This window comes from Canis lupus, chromosome 15 (assembly GCF_011100685.1).
Source record: "Canis lupus familiaris isolate Mischka breed German Shepherd chromosome 15, alternate assembly UU_Cfam_GSD_1.0, whole genome shotgun sequence".
Taxonomy (NCBI): domain Eukaryota; kingdom Metazoa; phylum Chordata; class Mammalia; order Carnivora; family Canidae; genus Canis; species Canis lupus.
Genome location: NC_049236.1, coordinates 44,568,146 through 44,586,207, shown reverse-complemented (window position 1 = coordinate 44,586,207; position 18,062 = coordinate 44,568,146). Strand labels below are relative to the sequence as shown.

Genomic DNA, 18,062 nt, shown 5'->3' with positions numbered 1-18,062 from the left:
TAGGGAGGGCCAGCAGACCTTGACCTTGGTCGAGTTTCAGCACTTGGGAGTTCATTCCCATCATCATCTCCCATCCTACCCAAGACCACTAGGCATCCACCTGCCAACGTGCAATCGCTATATCTGGAGTCATCTGTAAAGGGCCACACTGCACATCAAAATGGTACTAATATGATACACTGCACTCCTAGTTAGGCATGTCTCAAATACTTTTTTTTTTTTTTATGATAGTCACAGAGAGAGAGAGGCAGAGACACAGGCAGAGGGAGAAGCAGGCTCCATGCACCGGGAGCCCGACATGGGATTCGATCCTGGGTCTCCAGGATCACGCCCTGGGCCAAAGGCAGGCGCCAAACCGCTGCGCCACCCAGGGATCCCGCATGTCTCAAATTCTAATGAGAATAGCCACATCTATCAACTCGGAACTCAGTATTTGTCAGAGGTGGCAGGGCTGTAGCTACTCGAGCCCTAATTACTGTTTAGCTCCAAGAGTGAGTAATTCAGATTACACAGGCTACTTATGTTTGCTGTTTCTTCATATCAAACACCTTTGTGTGTATATTTAGAAGTGGAGGAAATAGCCGTCATGCAATCCGAATCTCCCAGGAGAATTTAGGCCCTCGGTGATTACTCCACTATTCCTCATACTTTGAAAAGTTTAATAACTATTTCTTGTAGTACCGTGTAAGAGGTAAGGCATGCACATGATAAAATACAAACTGATTCAATGATTACGTTTCAAGAAGAATAACATGATTTTGTTGCCATCTTCTGCCTTTGTTTGCTCAGAGATGCTGTTATAAGTTGAGCCTTTTCCAAATCTCTCCTCTGTGCCACTTAGCAACTCCAAAGGCTGGACCAAGAGAATCTATGGAATGAATTCCTTGGTCTAGAGGAGTAGTTTCTGAGGAGGTTGGCAGAGTTTCACGTGCCAGATCTTATACAGGAGTTCTTACCTGCTATAAGCTTGCTCATGTGCTGTCTTCTCAGTCCAAATCTATCATCTATTCATGACAGCTCATTTAGTGACTAATTAGATTACAGAAATGAGTGAACAAACTACTTGTCTAAGCTTCTTATAAGCTATTAGCCATTAAGAAAATGTGTAAGTAGGTAAATCAAAGATGAGGAAGAGAGAGGGAATGAGTCAGAGGGAAATGGTGGGACTTCAGAGCTTCTAATTCCATTTCTTCATCATATAAAAGAAGAACCTTTGGCCTGGACTAGGTAGGAGAAGTTAAGAGAGGACACAGAGAAAGAGTGAAAGAAAGAAACTTGCTTAACAGTCAATAATAATAATAATAGTCTTTTTTGTAACTAATCCAAGACAATCTTGTGGTTCAGTCTCAGCGCCAAATCTCTCACACACACACATACACGCACACACACATGGTCCCACAGGAAAAATGGAATTAACAGCAACTCACCTCTTAGCATCTCCACAGAACCAAAGAGGAGAATATATTCTTAATGTACACGCAAACTCTTAAAAATCTTCTGAGGACATTTTCTTCACCTTATTGGTAATGAATCCCTCCAAACCTTACTCTTCTCCCTCTCTCTAGAACCCCTTAAAATTCCCCCTCCAATACTCGAGCCACCCAGTCCCTTTTCTCCCCTCCTTAGCACTTTAGTATATAGATCCCTGTAACTTTTCTGGGTTTTTTTTTTCCTTACTGCTTCATATTCTAGAACTAAAGAAAGACTGGAGCCCTCAGACTGAAGGAGCCTATCAGTTCCAAGGAGGATAAACTTTAAAAATAAATTGACATATAGAGATATCATCATAAAACTCCAGAACATCAAGGTGAGAAAGATGTGAAAAATAAAACTCCAGAGCTTCAAAATGAAAAAGCCCAAAAAAGAAAAATAGGATACAGATAGATTACCTACAAAGGAGTGAAATTCAGATCAACCATTGAAGTTTCAAGAAAATAATGGAACAGTAGCTTCGGGAAAAATAAATTCCAACTCAGAGTTGTATAACAAACCACATTCACACCTGAGAGAGATCAAAATATATTTTCAGACATACAAACCCTCAAAATTTATTTTCCACAGATACTTTCTAGCAGAGAAAAGAGAGGAAAAGAAAACCTACCACAGGATATACTCCAGCAAGAAGAAAAGTGAATATAAAAGGTAATCAGGTGGCAAAGAAGAATGTATTCATGTTTTTTAAGTAAGCTAAATGCCCACCATGGGGCTCAAACTCATGACCCCAAGATCAAGAGTCTCACACTCACCGACTGAGCCAGCCAGGTGCCCCAAATGTATGTGGGTTCTATTTTGTGATTAAAAGGTTATTTTTGTGGTGATTCCCATGGCAAGGTGGGAAGAGATCAGCAAAATGGTAGAGTGGGAGGTACAGGCTTCCTATTATGGAATGAACACATCACAGGGATGAAAGAGACAGCACAGGGAGTATAGTTAATGGTACTGTAATAGCCTTGTGCGGAGACAGATGGTAAGTACACTTGTGAGGACACAGAATAACATACAGACTTGTCAAACGACTTGAAGCTAATGTAATATTGTGTGTTAACTATACTTCAAGGAAAAAAGCAATTTTTTTTAAAAGATTAGGGAGAAAGGAAGGTAGAAGACTTCAATTCTTTACTTCTTAAAAACTTTATTATGGAAGTATGATTTGCAGATAATGTTATATTAGTTTCAAGCACACAACACAGTGATTCGGCAATTCTACACATTACTCAGTGCTCAGCACAATAAGTGTAATCACGATCTGTCACACACAGTGTTAGAAGAATATTATTGACAATTTTCCCGATGCTGTACTTTTCTTCTCCGTAACTTTTTATTTTATATCTGGAAGTTTGCACCTCTTAATTCTCTTTACCTATTACACCCATCCCCCCACCCCCTCCCTTCTGGCAACTACCAGTTCGTTCTCTGTATTTATAAGTCTGTTTCTGGTTTTGGTTTCCATTCCATTTTACCTTTTCACATAGTATGTTACTACAGTTTACAAGATGCTTTCGGATAAATAGTCAGTAGACAGAATCACAGGAACTACAAAAATATGTTTTAAGAGAGACCATATAGGGGTAAATAATAATTCCAATAAAACTTGGAAATGTATTCTGAATGTAGTAATGCACTCTCTGCCATGGAAGCTGACTGCTTTGCACCACTGATCATGATAACAATGACCGTGGCTCTGAGGAGGGATGATAAACCTCAGACTTAGCAGGCTGATTGTTTTTCTTACTCTGTCTACCAAGTTGGACTACGTTATGAATTGGTATAGAAGGAGATGACTTGGAGGTAACAGCTACAAAATCTCAGACCAGCTGACACACTGCAAAGGGACTCATTAAACGTCCAGTCCATGGGGTCTATGGATGTGAGAGGCCTCTTGCCACCAGGGTGGAGCTGGCGGGACTCTGCAGAAGGGCCCTGCTAACGCAAGGTCTTAGCTCCACAAAGGCTTCTGTTGAGAGGTTCATGGTACTATTGCCTATACCCTATGCCATGAGTTTAAGGCTTGGAATCTCTCACTTGAACTTTTTTTCACCATCACGGTATATGCCCCCCCCCCCCCCAAAAAAAAAGCAGCTGCCAAAAAGCAAACATTTTCCTGTCTCTAAAAATAAAATGCTGGCAACATTTCAGGCCTCTGTGCCAAGACCTGGCCCTTCCCAGGATAAACAATAGGTGGCCAAGCTGATCACAGGCGAGCACCGAGGGGGGGTGAGGGGGTGGGTGGGCCTAGGTCCAGCCTGGAATGCCTAGGTCGGGGCATGTGCAGCTGTAAAGCTAGAAGCCAAAGGTGGCCCTCCTGCCTCCCTAGCAGATGAAGGGCAGCCGTCACCCTCCCAGCCAGGGGCCAGGTGTGGCTGAGTGGGGACAGTCTCCGGTTCCACCAGAAACCTTGACCCAGCAGCGGTCACAGAGCTCCTACCGTCCCCTGCCCCCAGAGCCCCAGGGTGCGCTGTGACAGATTTGCAGGCTGTGAGAGCCTGTCCAGAGAAAGCTCCCTGGGAAGGAAAGTTTCCTAAGTACCCATCTGCATCTGTCACTCAGACTTGTGCCCATCACCTGTCACAGCCTGCATGCCCAGCTGAGAGCCCTCACCTGCTAGACACCGGCCCAACCAAAGCACCTCAGTGCACAAACGCTAGAGTAACAGCCATCATTCCCGCTCTAATTGCCTCCCGGCGCCCAGGGCATTTGTTCGAGCCCCTGTGCCTTGTCATTAGGGTTCAAACCTTCCCTAGACCACAAGCTTGGCTTGGGGCTGGTTTGGGGGAGTTTAAAGGGCTAAGAGGGGGTTAGGGGAGGAGAGGGACTAAATATAGCAAATATTTGCAGGCATAATCACTCCATAAACTTGCTTCAGTGGAACAGAGGACCGACCCAGATGACGGATGTCACTCACTCGAGTGTCACATCATAAATAAAACTGAATGAGCCCATTCTCCGGCAGAACCAGAGTGACGCCTGTTCACACTATAAATATGTATGAAGTCATGGTTCTTAAAAGACTTTCTTTTTTCCAGGTAAGTAGACTTTAATGAAAAAGTGGAGCAGAGCTTTTCCTGCAATTATGGAATCATCACTGTAGCTTTTCAACAGGGTATTCCTTGGAAAGGAAAAAAAGAAAAAAAAGAAAAAGAAAGAAAGAAAGGAAAAATACGGCCCTGTCCCAAGAGGCTGCTGCATGGAGATCTCATTCACGCCGTCAAGATCCAGCCTCCTTCGGAGAGCGGCAGCCTCCTCCGCGTGGCGGAAACCCGAGGAGGCACTGTGGGTGCCCTTCCACGGGCCTGTGTAGCGAAGGAAGCACAAACGCCTCCTTGTCACCCCCCGACCCTCCACCACCTTCTCCGAGCGCTCTCAGCCTGTCTCTTAGTAACAGAAAAAAATGTACACCTCACCCCGCTACCACACTCATGGGCGAGGAACTCCCAGAACGTGCGCTGTGCGCCTGGGGGCCCCGGGGGCCTACGCGCAGCCCCCACTCCCGCGCCCGCTCCTGACCCGGCAGCGGCGGCGCTGGAAGGGCTCGGGGCGGCCCTGCGGCAAGCCGGTCACCTGGCGCTCGAGCCCTGGTCTCCAGGACCACACGGGCTCATCTCACGTCCCTTGGCAGCAGACGCATTACCCATCCCTTCAGCGCACCAAAACCCTCGTCCATCCAGGCCCCGCAAGCCGGGTTCCTTCCAGGGGCCCCTGCAGGCCTCAAGGTGGCCCCTGCCGTGTCAGCCCCAACTGGCCCCAAGGAAAAGCTGAAGATCCTTTGGCTCTCGCCCCCCGAAGTCTTGCTCCACAAAGAACAGGAGTCTCTGGTTTTGTGAAAATGAGTCACAGGCTGCCTTGCCCGTGCCTATCTGGGGAGGCCAGGGCTGCCATGTATGGTCCGAGCTTCGTGCCACCCACCTCTCCATGTAAGTCGGCGTTCTCTGCCAGGACAGCCTGAGTCATAAAACTCAGCACATTCCTTAGGCGTTGGATAGTCTTTCCTTGTTATTACTTAGCCTTTGTTTTAGGCAGCACCTGGTTTCATTTTAAAAACCCAAATAAAATATCATGGTCAGGCCTGGCGTAGGGTGGGGAGATGGAAGAAAAAGAGAAAGAAGGGAACGAAGCCTAGGGTAGGGGTAGCAAGAAAGGGCTGTCACCCCCACAGGCAAGACCCAGAGCAGAACAGAGAGAGAAAGGCAGAGGGAAGAGCCTGGTGGACAGGATGTACTACAACTGAATTGTTGGCTCCAAGTCCTTTTTGCAGTATACGTAGGGCAAGTGCCGGCTGGGTCTCCTCCCCAAGTTAGGCCACAGTACCGAGAGGCCAGTGACCTTGAAGCCCCTACACCTTCTCAGTCTTATCAATACATCTTTGATGAGTTCTAAGAACTTTGCGATTATAACACTATGATTTTATGAACCTGGCTGTTTCCTTTTTTTCTTGGACCACAAACCCCAATCCATGTGTTAAGGGAATATTTTCCCACAAGCTCATGTTTGGTTTTTTTTTTTTTTTTTTCAGTGGTGGGTAGAGGAACGGGAGACAACAAAGAAAAAAAGATGTAGACCTAACCACACAAATGTTGCCGGTCGAACTCAACTTCTGTGGCCAGGTTATTTTGTAAACTCATCTGTAAAATTGTTAACGCAGAGTTTCAGAATTAAAACGGAATTCTAATAAGCAATGCTTCGCATACAGCAAATACCGAATGAATGAATGAATGAATGAATGAATGAATGAATGATACCAGTTAACGGGAGAATGGTATTTTCTTGGAGGAGTAAAGCATATTAATTACAGCAAGACCAGGACCATAAGGTACTGGACTCGGAACTTAAACAGGGGCCTCTACCTCCCCATGCCTAAGATTCTCTAAACGAGGCTGGCAAAGGCCAAACTCCTGGAGGTTCCCGAGCGGCTCCAGGGCTGCATTGTCAATGCACGGCTTGGCGAGCTTAATGGAAACCATACGAAGGGATCCCGGGAACCGGACCAGATGGCTTCCTGGGAATGTATTTAGCCTAACCTGGGCTAAAGAACAAAAACAACCACCAGGGGCTCGGGGGCGGCGGGGGTGGGAGCGCTGGTGCTACGACTTTTAATGAATTACCTCTTCTATTCGGCAGACATCGGGAGAAGACGGTCTGGGTAAACGCAAGTAAACGGCGCAGGGCCAGAGGGCGGGGCGCAAGGTGGGGAGGAAGGGGTAGGAGGCAGCTATTTGGTGGCCACACGGCTCCGCCCGCCCTCGAAGGACACCAGCCGTTGGGGCCCTTGGCCGCCCGGGACCGCGGCGAGCTGCTTCCCGCGCGCCGCCTCCCCGCGCCGCCACCGGCCGGTCCCCGCCTCCAGCGCGCTCCGCTCGGGGGACGGGCCGCAGACGGGGAGGCGGGGCTCCGGGCAGACGGAGGCGGAGAGGAAGCCCGCGGCGGGCGGGGGCGGGGCTCCGGGCGGGGGGCGGGGCTATGGCGAGGAGGCGGGGCAGACGGAGGCGGAGAGGAAGCCCGCGGCTGGGGCGGGACGGGGCGGGGCTTCGGGGCTTCGGGGCGGGGGCGGGGCTTCGGGGCGGGGGGCGGGGCTATGGCGAGGAGGCGGGGCAGACGGAGGCGGAGAGGAAGCCCGCGGCTGGGGCGGGACGGGGCGGGGCGGGGCTTCGGGCCGCGAGAGGCCGCCAGCTCCCCGCCCCCCACCCGCCCTACGGCGCGGGCGCATCTGCTCCCCGGAGCCGAGGGAAGGCCGGCCGCGGAAGGCTGCGTTGCCTCCGGGCTCCCGCTCGGAATACAGAATAGCCTCTCCCACGCCCCCTGCGCCCCTGCCCGCCCGGGACTCCCAGCCGAAGGGACTGGCTCCTCCTCCACGCCGGAGCCCAGGGCTGTGGGCCCGCAGCACCATCTCTGCGGTTCTTGCGAAGAAGGGTGGCCACAAGTACTTACTTTTTAAAAAAATCAGTAATGATGATAACGATAACTTTTGTTCTCGTTTCTAATATTGAGAGAGAGAAAATTTGAGGGATGAGGGTGTTGAAGCCCGGGGAAGTGTGCAAGAAAGCCAACCTGCTAAGGTCTACACAGTGCCGGGTCCTCTCCTACCTCAAAGCCGTTAATTAGGCAAAAGCTGCAGGCCTCCACCTTTGGGACTTGGTTGTCCGACTCAGCTAAGTGACCATAACGGTCCGCTCAGACTATCCACGGAGTACTGATCACCTTCTGAGTCTTCGGACGAGCCAACCTTGCTTGCAGAATTACTCTGTTTCTGAAGCTGGGAAAAAAAATGGCCTGGCTGGTAGTGCTCATCCATCCGCAGAAGTCACTTTTTGCACGGAACTGGGAATGAGGTTTGCTAAAACCTCATTCTTGAGCAGGAGTTGCAATTGTCCCTGTATCGTGTCTCTGTCAGGAAGCCCAGTCAGTAAGCCAATCAGCAGGGCACCCGGGTGGCTCAGTGGTTTGGCGCCTGCCTTCCGCCCAGGGCGTGATCCTGGGGACCTGAGATCGAGTCCCACGTCGGGCTCCTGGTGCATGGAGCCTGCTTCTCCCTCTGCCTGTGTCTTTGCCTCTCTCTGTGTCTCTCATGAATGAGTAAATAAAATCTTTTTTTTTAAAATGTGTTAAAAAAAAAGTGAGCCAATTAGCAGGAGAGAGAGGGGGAAAAAAATGCAGGAACTCTGGAATCACAGGTGAACTGCTCCTCTACTGACCTTGCCTCATCATCCTTCAGTGGTAAGACTCTTTCCCCTGACTTCCCTTACTGTTCCTTTAAGCTAGAGCCAGGGTGTGAATTTCTCTGCTTTCTAGTTTTACATTGTGAGTTTCTTAAAGATAGGACCCAGAAATAGCAAGGCATTAGAATAAGAAGGCATTAGACACCAGGCAGATACTTTAAAAGGTGAGAATATTGTTAATGATGGTTGAAAATTTCATCCAGTCCTTACTGGTATTGCTGAAAATGTCTTTCAATCCCTTCTTGTTGCTGATGTGGGAATTTGTACATTTTACATCTCAATGTGTGTCCTCCTCCCCCAAGATATAGCACCTCTAAAAAGGATTAAGATTTGGCCTTGTCTAGTAAATTCAAGGTCATGATCTATTTTTTGGTCAGAATTTCAGGCCCAACAAACAAGTACCAAACAAGTACCCGGTATTCATTGTGTGAGCTGTAGGGGGTGGGGTGTTGGGAGGGGGAGGACTTTTAGCCTTCTGTGTACTATAGAAACAAGAGTAGGATGTAATGCCACTAATTTGTCAGGAATTGTTCACTGAAAAGAGGCTACTGTGAGGATAGGAAAATCACTTTGGGGGGGGGGGGGTCGGGAAGTACCTCACAGAGAAAGGCAACTGTTCCCCAGAACAGCTGCAGCCACTGGCAGTGGAATCGCTTGGCACCAGTACAGCTCCATGCAGCAAGAGGGATTTATTTATTTAGCAATAGTTAATGATTCTCCCAAGCAACTCCCAGGAGGCCCAGATAGCAGTAAATAGACTTTCAGGAAATCATCTACCCTTCCTAGAAGGATGCAGCAACCCTACAGAGAAGGGAGGCTCCCCAATATATCTATCTTTTAGTAGACTGCCCAGGTTCAGATGCCCCCAAAGAACTCCTTCCACAGCCTGCCACAGCCCTGCCTTCTCATGTTTGCAATGCTCCATAGGAGAGTTATCAATTCCTAAAGCAGAAAAATCAAGAAAAGTGCACAATTTCTGGAAGGGCATCATTAAATAGATTAATTACCTGGGAATCCAGATGGGCTGGCCAACCCTACCCCATTAGCTAACTTTGTCAGATTAGCTAGTTGGTGCCCATAGACTAGCATTTTCCAAGGTGATACGTGTGTATAACTAGTGGTTCTTGTGATAATGTTAGGCGGTACTTGAGTAACACTTCTTATTTTAATGGTCAGGGTTTTTTTCTAACACACATAACTAGAATACCAAATCCATGGTGTTGCAAATATAATTACTTAGGGTGAGGCTGAGATTTTTTCTAGTCAACTTAAAGATAAACCTTAATAAACAAAAGTAATAGGATAGTAAGAATAATTGTAACTTTGATATTAAATGAGGTGAAGTCAGTGGAGTTTCTGCAAGCAGAAACTAGTTTTTATTCCTTTTTCCAAATCATTCCTTAGGAATCTCTGCTAGATCTTTTTAAGACATGAAAAGAATTCCATTTTAACATCCTGTTAAAAAAAATTACTGGATTTTGAGAAAGTCTGCTCAGGTGAGACAAAGCCCCTGCTCTGGAGGGCCATGTCAAGGAGGAACAGAGATGATGGATATTAAGTAGTAGAACAAGCATCTGAGGAAATTAAGCCCAGGACAGTGGGCACCCAGAGTGGGTCCCAGAAAAGAAAGACAGTCTGAGAACTCATTGCCTTTTTTGTAAGATGAAAAATCCAGCAAATCACTGATATCACTGATGAAAATTTGGGCAGTACAAGAGAAATTTCCAATTTCCATAAGCCTCACAGAGGCTTATAACTGGAGAGTTATAATAACTAAAACTATATATAACTATATAACTATTTATATAATATAAAACACTGGAGAGATCTATACAAGGATGTTCATGCTGCTTTAAGAAAGAATGCTCATCAGAGCAGCCTGCTTTTCTCTGTGTCACTCGATTGTAAATTTGGGATCACCTTCATACCAACACTGAACATGCACACACCACCATCCTCACAGCCACACTGTGCACACTTACTGACACTACCCCAGGGATCCACTGTTGGATGACAAGCAAAAAGATTCTTACAGTCTTCAGCAAGTCTTTCTTTCGTAGATGGTAGTTTATCAGGTTCTTAGATGCTGGTTTTTTACTTCTCATACCTGGTATAAAGAGACAAGCAATGTGTAAGTGCTTGTGGTAGAGCCTACCATGACCTGAATGAAATTGACTAATGTTCCTAAGTCACTTTCAATAGTTCCAACTACTCATGTACATACTAATGCCCAGCCCCACCCGACTTCTGCTACCCCCACAACCTTCTTACATGTACACTCTTTTTCAGAACTGCTGCTAGCAAGTGTCTCTCTGGAATTTCTCCCTCATTTCTGCATCTTACCACCCTTACTGTTTAGTAGGAGAGATACAGCAAAGTAACAAGGTGCATGTCAGGAGGAAAGAAGCAGAAATGCAAAAGGCCTTAAATGGCCTCAGACTCTGGAAGGGATGAAAATATCAGATGAAGACCATAATTAAAGGCAGAGCATGATACAAAGTGATAGTTTGGGACAGGACTTACATGGTTTTTCATAATTTGGAGGTGCTGGAGAAAAACCACCAAACAGAATTTGGTGTGCCTATGGAAGAAAAAGAGATAGAAAAATAAATACCAACTACCTTCACAACAATAGAGATTTAATAAAATTCCTATGTTGTGCTTCTTCATTCAAAAGGCAGTTTTTGATACTGCTGTCAAAGCCACTGTAATAACAGACACTAACAGTGAAATAGAAAGACAAAATTGGAGAATATATTTATAAGATAGGATAGGCAAGAGAGTACTATCCTGATATGGAAGTAGCTTATACAAACAAATCAATGTAGCTGAAGCTAAGCACCCTAATAGAAATATGGGCAAAGGAAATGAACATAATCAGTCTTCATTATTTCATGGATTCCAGATTTTCCAGTTTTCCTACTCAATACGATTTATTTCTAACACCAAAGTCAATATATGCAGCACTTTTGAGGCATTCAGGGACAGTCACAGAGCAGAAAACAATTTGAGTCACCTGACACATGTTCTCAATCAAGGTCAATCAAGAGAACACTTTGCCTTCTTGTTTTAGCTCTCATCTTTAAACAAGTGTCCTTTTTGTGGCCTATTTAGTGCCACATTTTCTGCATTCTTTTGTGTTTTGTTAGTGACTTCACTGTTTAAAATGGCCCCCTGTGTAATGCTGAAGTGCCATGTGATATTCCTAAGTACTAGAAGACTTTGATGTGCTTTACAAAGTACTAGAAGACTTTGATGTGCTTTACGTTTGTTAGCTAAACTTCATTTAGGCATGAGTTATAGTGCTGCTGGCTGTAAGTTCAACATTAATGAATCAACAATACTTATGAAATAAGGTATCTTTAAACAGAAACACACATAAACACAGATTTACAGTTGATGAAAATGTTGTTACCAAAGGCTCATAGGAACCTGGCCCTACATTTCTCCTAGGAGCAATGGTTTGGTAATTCAGTGTTAGTAGGGATTTTAGAAAACATAACTACCTCAAATTATGAGAATTGACTATAGTCACAGGGAACTATGAATAACTAATAAACATAAGATGCTCAAACTCACTAATAATCAAATTAAAAATTAAAAGGAAATTAAAATATCTTCACCTATCCAACTGGGAAATATTAAAATTATTTTTTTAAGCCAGAGTTGGAGAAAATATATGAAAACAGATATTGTTGAGGGCTGCAGGTGCATGAGGCCAGTTTTCTAAAAGGCAATTTGGCCATAGGTCAATATTTAAAATAAGTGTAACTTCTGATCCAAGAACTCTACCTATGAGAGAGTACCCTGAGGAGATAATTGTACAATTGCAAAAATTTATCTTTAAATGTACTCATCTCTGCATTGTTTACAATATTTGCCAACTTGAAAAACCAAAATGCCTAGCAATCTGGGATATTTTTAAATAGTGATATATCCAGTCAATGGAATCTTACATATCCATTAAAATGATAAATATTATTGCTAACACTGAAAGAATATGCCATGAAAAAATTCAGTGATTAAAGCAGAGCAGAGGACAGTAGATCCCATCAATACATTCTGTGGGTGTATATGTGTGTGCATCTTTATGCATAAGTATAGAGGGTATTTCAAAGGAAGTTCAATAAAATGTTAACGGTGATTATCCCTGGGGTGGTGGGAAGGGAAAGGATTTCAGATAATTTTTCCCCTTGTCTCTCTGTTCCTCCGTATTATTTGAAAGTTTAAAATCTGAGAAAAGCTGTTTTTGTTTTTAAACTGTCAATATAATATATATAGTTATTGTCTTACATGGGAAAGAGGAGAAGTTGGTGACTCTGAAAAAGATACAACATCATCAGTTAACAATTTATAATCTTGGTTGTTTATCTTCGTACCCTCACCACCTTAAAGAAAGCTACACACACAATAAGCACTCATAAATAAGTGTTTAATGAATAAGTAATTTTAAACAATGACTCCAATCCATTCCCTCATTTGTTTTTTTATGAAATATTCAGGGTACAATTATTTAAGCTCTCTCCATGTAAATGATGGGTGAGAAATATTGGACTTACCACACTGTGCTTGACATCATGTGAATTTTTAAAAGAATTCATTATTTGAGGAAATAGTCCTGCATGCATATAAAGAGGGGAAACCAGGATTAAACCCAGTGTTAGAATGAAATCTCTTACACTCCCAATTATACCATCCAAACAAATTGTACACACATGCCTTATTTCCCTTTAGAATTTGACCAACAGAAAATGAGTCAGTCAGGTAAAAAAAAAAAAAAACTGTGATTAAAAGTTAACTCAGTAAATACTTTGGAGCTTTTGAGGGTGGAGGTATTTTTTTTATGATACATTTCAATTTTATTTTAAAAAGAAAACCATACCGATAACGGCTAAGGGAACATTGAAATTACACAAGCCTATAGTTTAAAAGTTATCAAAATAATTCAATTTTACATGTCCTTTGGCTTTCTCTATGAGGTTTTTCTGAAGTAAGTGTAAAGTAGAGGCTGTGTTTCAGTCTTTGTTAATTTTCCTGAGTTTTAACTCAACTACAAATAATTATCTATGTCCCCATTCCCTTCTAAAAATAGTTAACCTTTCAAATGCTGCTCTTTTTAAAAAAGTTTTTTTTAGAGCAATTTAAGTTCACAGTAAAACTGAGAGTAAGATACATAGAATTCCTATATACTCCTGCCTCCACACAGGCATAGCCTCCCTTTATCAACATCCCCCACCAGAATGAGACATTTGTTTTTGTTTTTTAAAAGATTTTATTTATTATTCGTGAGAGACACAGAAAGAGAGGCAGAGACACAGGCAGAGGGGGAAGCAGGCTCCATGCAGGGAACCCAACGTGGGACTTGATCCTGGGACTCCAGGTTCACGCCCTGGGCTGAAAGGCGATGCTAAACGGCTGAGCCACCCAGGCTGCCCAGAGTGGAACATTTGTTACAAGTGTTGAACCTACACTGACACATCACAATCACTATTCACATTACAGTTCCCTCTTGGTGGTGCACGGTCTTTGGGTTTGGACAAATGTAGAATGACATGTGTCCATCGTTACAGTGTCATACAATTTTCACTGCCCTAAAAATCCTCTGTGTTCTGTCCTTTCATCCCTCTTCCTTCTCAGCCCCTGGCAACCTCTGATCTTACTTTATCCATGGTTTTGCCTTTTCCAGAATGTTAGGTAGTTGGAACGATATAGTTTGCAGCCTTGTCAGATTGGCTTCTTTCACTGAGTAATATGCACTTCAGATTCTTCCATGTCTTTCCATAGCTTAATAGCTCATTTCTTTTTAGTGCTGAATAAATCTTGCATTGTCCGGATGTACCACAGTTTGTTTGTCCATTCACCTATACTGAAGAATGTCTTGGTTGTTTCCCGTTTTTTGACAATTATAGAGTTGCTGTAAATATCTGTGTGCAAGTATTTGTGTGGACATAAGTCTTCACCTTATTCGGATAAATCCTAAGGACCACAATTGCTAGGTTGTGCAAGAAACCACCAAACTGGTTTTCAAAGTGGCTGCACCATTTTGCATTCCCACCAGCGATGAATGAGAGTTCCTGTCGTTCCACATCCTCACCAGCTGGCATTTGGTGGTGGTGTCAGTGTTCCAGATTTGGGGCGTTCTAATATGTGTAATGATATTTCATTACTGTTCTAATTTGCATTGCCCTGATGACATTTGGTGTGGAGCATCTTTTCACATGGTTATTTGCTGTATATATATATGTATGTATTTTTAAAGTAGGCTACATGCCCAGTGCAGAGCCCAGTGCAGAGCCCAGTGCAGGGCTTGAATTCACAACCCTGAGATCAAGACCTGAGCTGAAATCATCACTTGGATACTTAACCACCTAAGCCACCCAGGCACCCCAATTATTTGTCATTTATATCTTCCTTGGTGAGGTGTTTTTTAAAGTCTTTGGCACATTTTTAGTCAAGTTTTTGTTTCTTGTTAAGTTTTAAGACTTCTTTGTATATTTAGAATAACAATTTCATATCAAAAGTGTCTTTTGCTTGGGATGCCTGTGTGGCTCAGTGGTTGAGCATCTGCCTTCAGTTCAGGTCATAATCTAGTTCAGGTCCTGGATCTAGTTCCACATCGAGGTCCCCGCAGGGAGCCTGCTTCTCCCTCTGCCTGTGTCTTTGCCTCTCTCTTTGTGCCTCTCATTAATAAATAAAATCTTTTTTTTTAAGTGTCTTTTGCAAATATTTTCTCCCAATCTGTGGCTTCTCATTCTCTTGACATTGTTTTTGGCAGAGCTGAAGTTTTCAATTTTAATAAAGTCCAGTTTATCTATTATTTCTTTCATGGATCATGCCTTTGGTGCCGTATCTAAATGTCATTGCCATACCAAGGTCATCTAAGTTTTTCCTGTGTTATATTCTAGGAATTTTACACTTTTGCATTTACCTTTAGGTCCATGGTCCATCTTGAGTTAATTTTTGTGAAGAATGTAAGATCTATATCTAGATTTTTTCTTTTGCATATGGACATCCAGTTATTCCAACAAAATTTGTTGAAAAGACTCTTTTCTCCATTGTATTGCCTTTGTTCCTCTGTCAAAGATATGTTGCCTATATGTGGGTCTATTTCTGGGCTCTCTATTCTGTTCCATTGATCTTTATGTCTATTTTTTCAGCAAAACCACATTGTCTTAAGTACTGTAGCTTTATTGTAAGTATTTAAGTTGGGTAATATCAGTCCTCCAACTTTATTCTTATTCTCCAATATTGTATTTGCCATTCTGGCTCTTTTGCTTCCCCATACAAACTTTAGAATCACTTTGTTGATATCCACAAAATACTTGTGAAGATTAAGTGTACAAGAATTTAATTTTAAATTTCACTTGTGCATTATTGGTTTATAGGAAAGCAATCAACCTTTGTATATTAACCTTGTATCTTGCAACCTTACTATAACCATTTATTAGTTCCAGAAGGGTTTTTTTGTCAATTCTTTTAGATTGTCTTCATAAACAATATGTCATATGTGAACAAAGGTAGTTTTATTTCTTCCTTTCCAGTCTCTATAACTTACATTTTCTTTTCTCATCTTAACTGCATTAGTTAGTACTTTCAGTATGATGTTGAAAGAAGTGGTAAGAGGAGTTACCTTTAGGTGATCTTAGTGGAAAAGCTTGACGTTTCTCATCAACAGCTATGATGTTGGAACGCCTGGGTGGCTCAGTGATTGAGCATCTGCCTTCGGCTGGGGTCCGGGGATTGAGTCCCACATCGGGCTCCCCACAGGGAACCTGCTTCTCCCTCTGTCTATGCCTCTGCCTTTCTCTCTGTGTCTCTCATGAATAAATAAATTATATCTTAAAAAAAAAAAAAAGAAAACGATGATGTTACCTGTAGGTATTTTGTAGGTTTTCTTTATAAGTTGAGGAAGTTCTCTTCTGTTGTTGTTTACTGACACTTTTTATGATGAATGGGTGTTGGATTTTGTCAAGTGTTTTTTCTGCATCTATTGATATGATCGTGTGATTTTTCTTTTTTAGCTTTTTGATATAATGGATTACATGAATTGATTTCTAATTGTTGAACCAACCGTGCATGCCTGGGACAAATCCCACTTGGTCATGGTGTATAATTCTTTTTAAATATAGTTGGATTTATTTATAATATTGTGTTGAGGATTTCTGCATCTATATTCATGAGATATTTGTAGTTTTCTTTCCTGGTAATGTCTTAACCTGGCTTTGGTATTACAGTAATGCTGACTTCACAGATGAGTTAGGGAGTATTTTCTCACCTTCTCTCCTCTGAAAGAGATTGCAGAGAATTGGTATGATTTCTCCCTTAAATGTTTGTTAAATTCATCAACGAACCCATCTGGACCTAAGGCTATGTTTGGGAAGGTTGTGAATTACTGATTTAATTTCTTTAATAGATATGAGTCTATTCAGACTATTTTTCTTGTGTGAGTTTTGGCAGCTTGTATCTTCAAGGGAAGCATATCTTGGTTATCAAATTTGGGGGCATAAAGTTATACATAATATTCCCTTGCTATTCTTTTAATGTCCATGGGGTCTCTAGCAATGTCCTCTCTTTCATTTCTGGAATTAGTAATTAATGTCTTCTTTATTTTCTTAGCTAGATATTCTTTATCTTTTCAAAGAACCAGTATATGGTTTCCTTAATTCTCTCTGTTGATTTCCAGCTTTCAAGTTTGTTGATTTCTGCTCGAATTCTTATGATTTCTTTTCTTCTGCTTAGTTTGGATTTAGTTTTTTTCTAGTTTCTTAACATAGAAATTAGATTGATTTTAGGTCTTTCTTCTTTTCTAATATATGCAATCAATGCTATAAATTTCCCTCTAAGCATTGCTTTTATTACATTCCACAGATTAGTAAATTGTCGTTCAGTTCAAAATATTTAACTTCCCAGGATTTCTTCTTTGACTCACATGTTATTTAGAAGTGTGTTGTTTACTTATGTGGGGATTTTCCACTTATCCTTCTGTTATTGATTTCTAATTTAATTCCATTGTGGTCTGAGTACAAATATTTTATGATTGCTACTCTCTTAAATTTAAGTATGTTTTATGTCTCAGACCAAGTGGTCTAACTTGGTCCATGTTCCATGTGAGCTTTAGGGGAATGTCCATTCTGCTGTTGTTGGATAAAGTCATTTAAGGAATGTTGATTATATCTAATTGATTATACGTCATTGAGTTCAACTATGTCCTTACTGATTTTATGCCTGCTGGATCTGTCCATTTCTGATAGAGATGTGCTGAAGCCTCCAACTATGATAGTGGATTCATCTATTTCTCCTTATAACTTCATGTTTTTGCCTCACATACTTGGACTCTGTTGTTAGGCACATGCATATTAAAGATTATTTTGTCTTCTTGGATGATTGACACCTTTATAATTATTATTATTTAGTATCCTTCTTTATTTCTGATAACTTTCTCTCCTTTGAAGTCTGAAATTACTGTATCATATATATCATACATATCAGATATATAACATTATATATAATATGATCTATTACATATATTTGTATAACATATCCAAATTAATATATCTATTCTTGCTTTTTTTCTTGCTTTATTTTTATTAATATTATAATAGGATATTCTTCTCCAACCATTTACTTTTACTCTATATGTGTCTTTATGTTTAAAGTGGGTTTCTTGTAAACAACATGTTATTAGGTCTTGTCTTTTGATCCACTGACAATCTCTGCCTACTGATTAGTGTATTTAGACCATCAATATTCAAAGTGATTGATATAACTGAATTAACCCACCATATGTTTTTAAAGATTTTATTTATTTATTTATTTATTTATTTATTTATTTATTTATTTATTCATGAGAGA

At 42.1% G+C, this 18,062-nt stretch overlaps 1 protein-coding gene across 44 annotated transcripts in view; it reads right to left on the bottom strand.

Annotated features, from left to right (window-relative positions):
• Positions 1-18,062, bottom strand: part of C15H4orf51 (chromosome 15 C4orf51 homolog) — a 100,445-nt gene that overhangs the window by 62,268 nt on the left and 20,115 nt on the right. For 19 of the 44 annotated variants that reach the window (XR_005370782.1, XR_005370785.1, XR_005370762.1 and 16 more), the window contains 4 exons: positions 12,770-12,828; positions 12,504-12,529; positions 10,734-10,791; positions 10,193-10,317 (listed from right to left, as the gene is read on the bottom strand). Coding sequence is in view for 4 of the 44 variants with exons in the window: in XM_038558925.1 (XP_038414853.1) it covers positions 10,193-10,317; positions 10,734-10,791 (183 nt within the window). In the remaining 40 variants the exon portion in view is untranslated. Of the gene's footprint in view, positions 1-6,056; positions 6,120-6,599; positions 6,806-10,192; positions 10,318-10,733; positions 10,792-12,503; positions 12,530-12,769; positions 12,829-18,062 lie in introns of those variants that run through there. The other 25 variants (XR_005370775.1, XR_005370788.1, XR_005370787.1 and 22 more) reach the window with 9 other exon arrangements.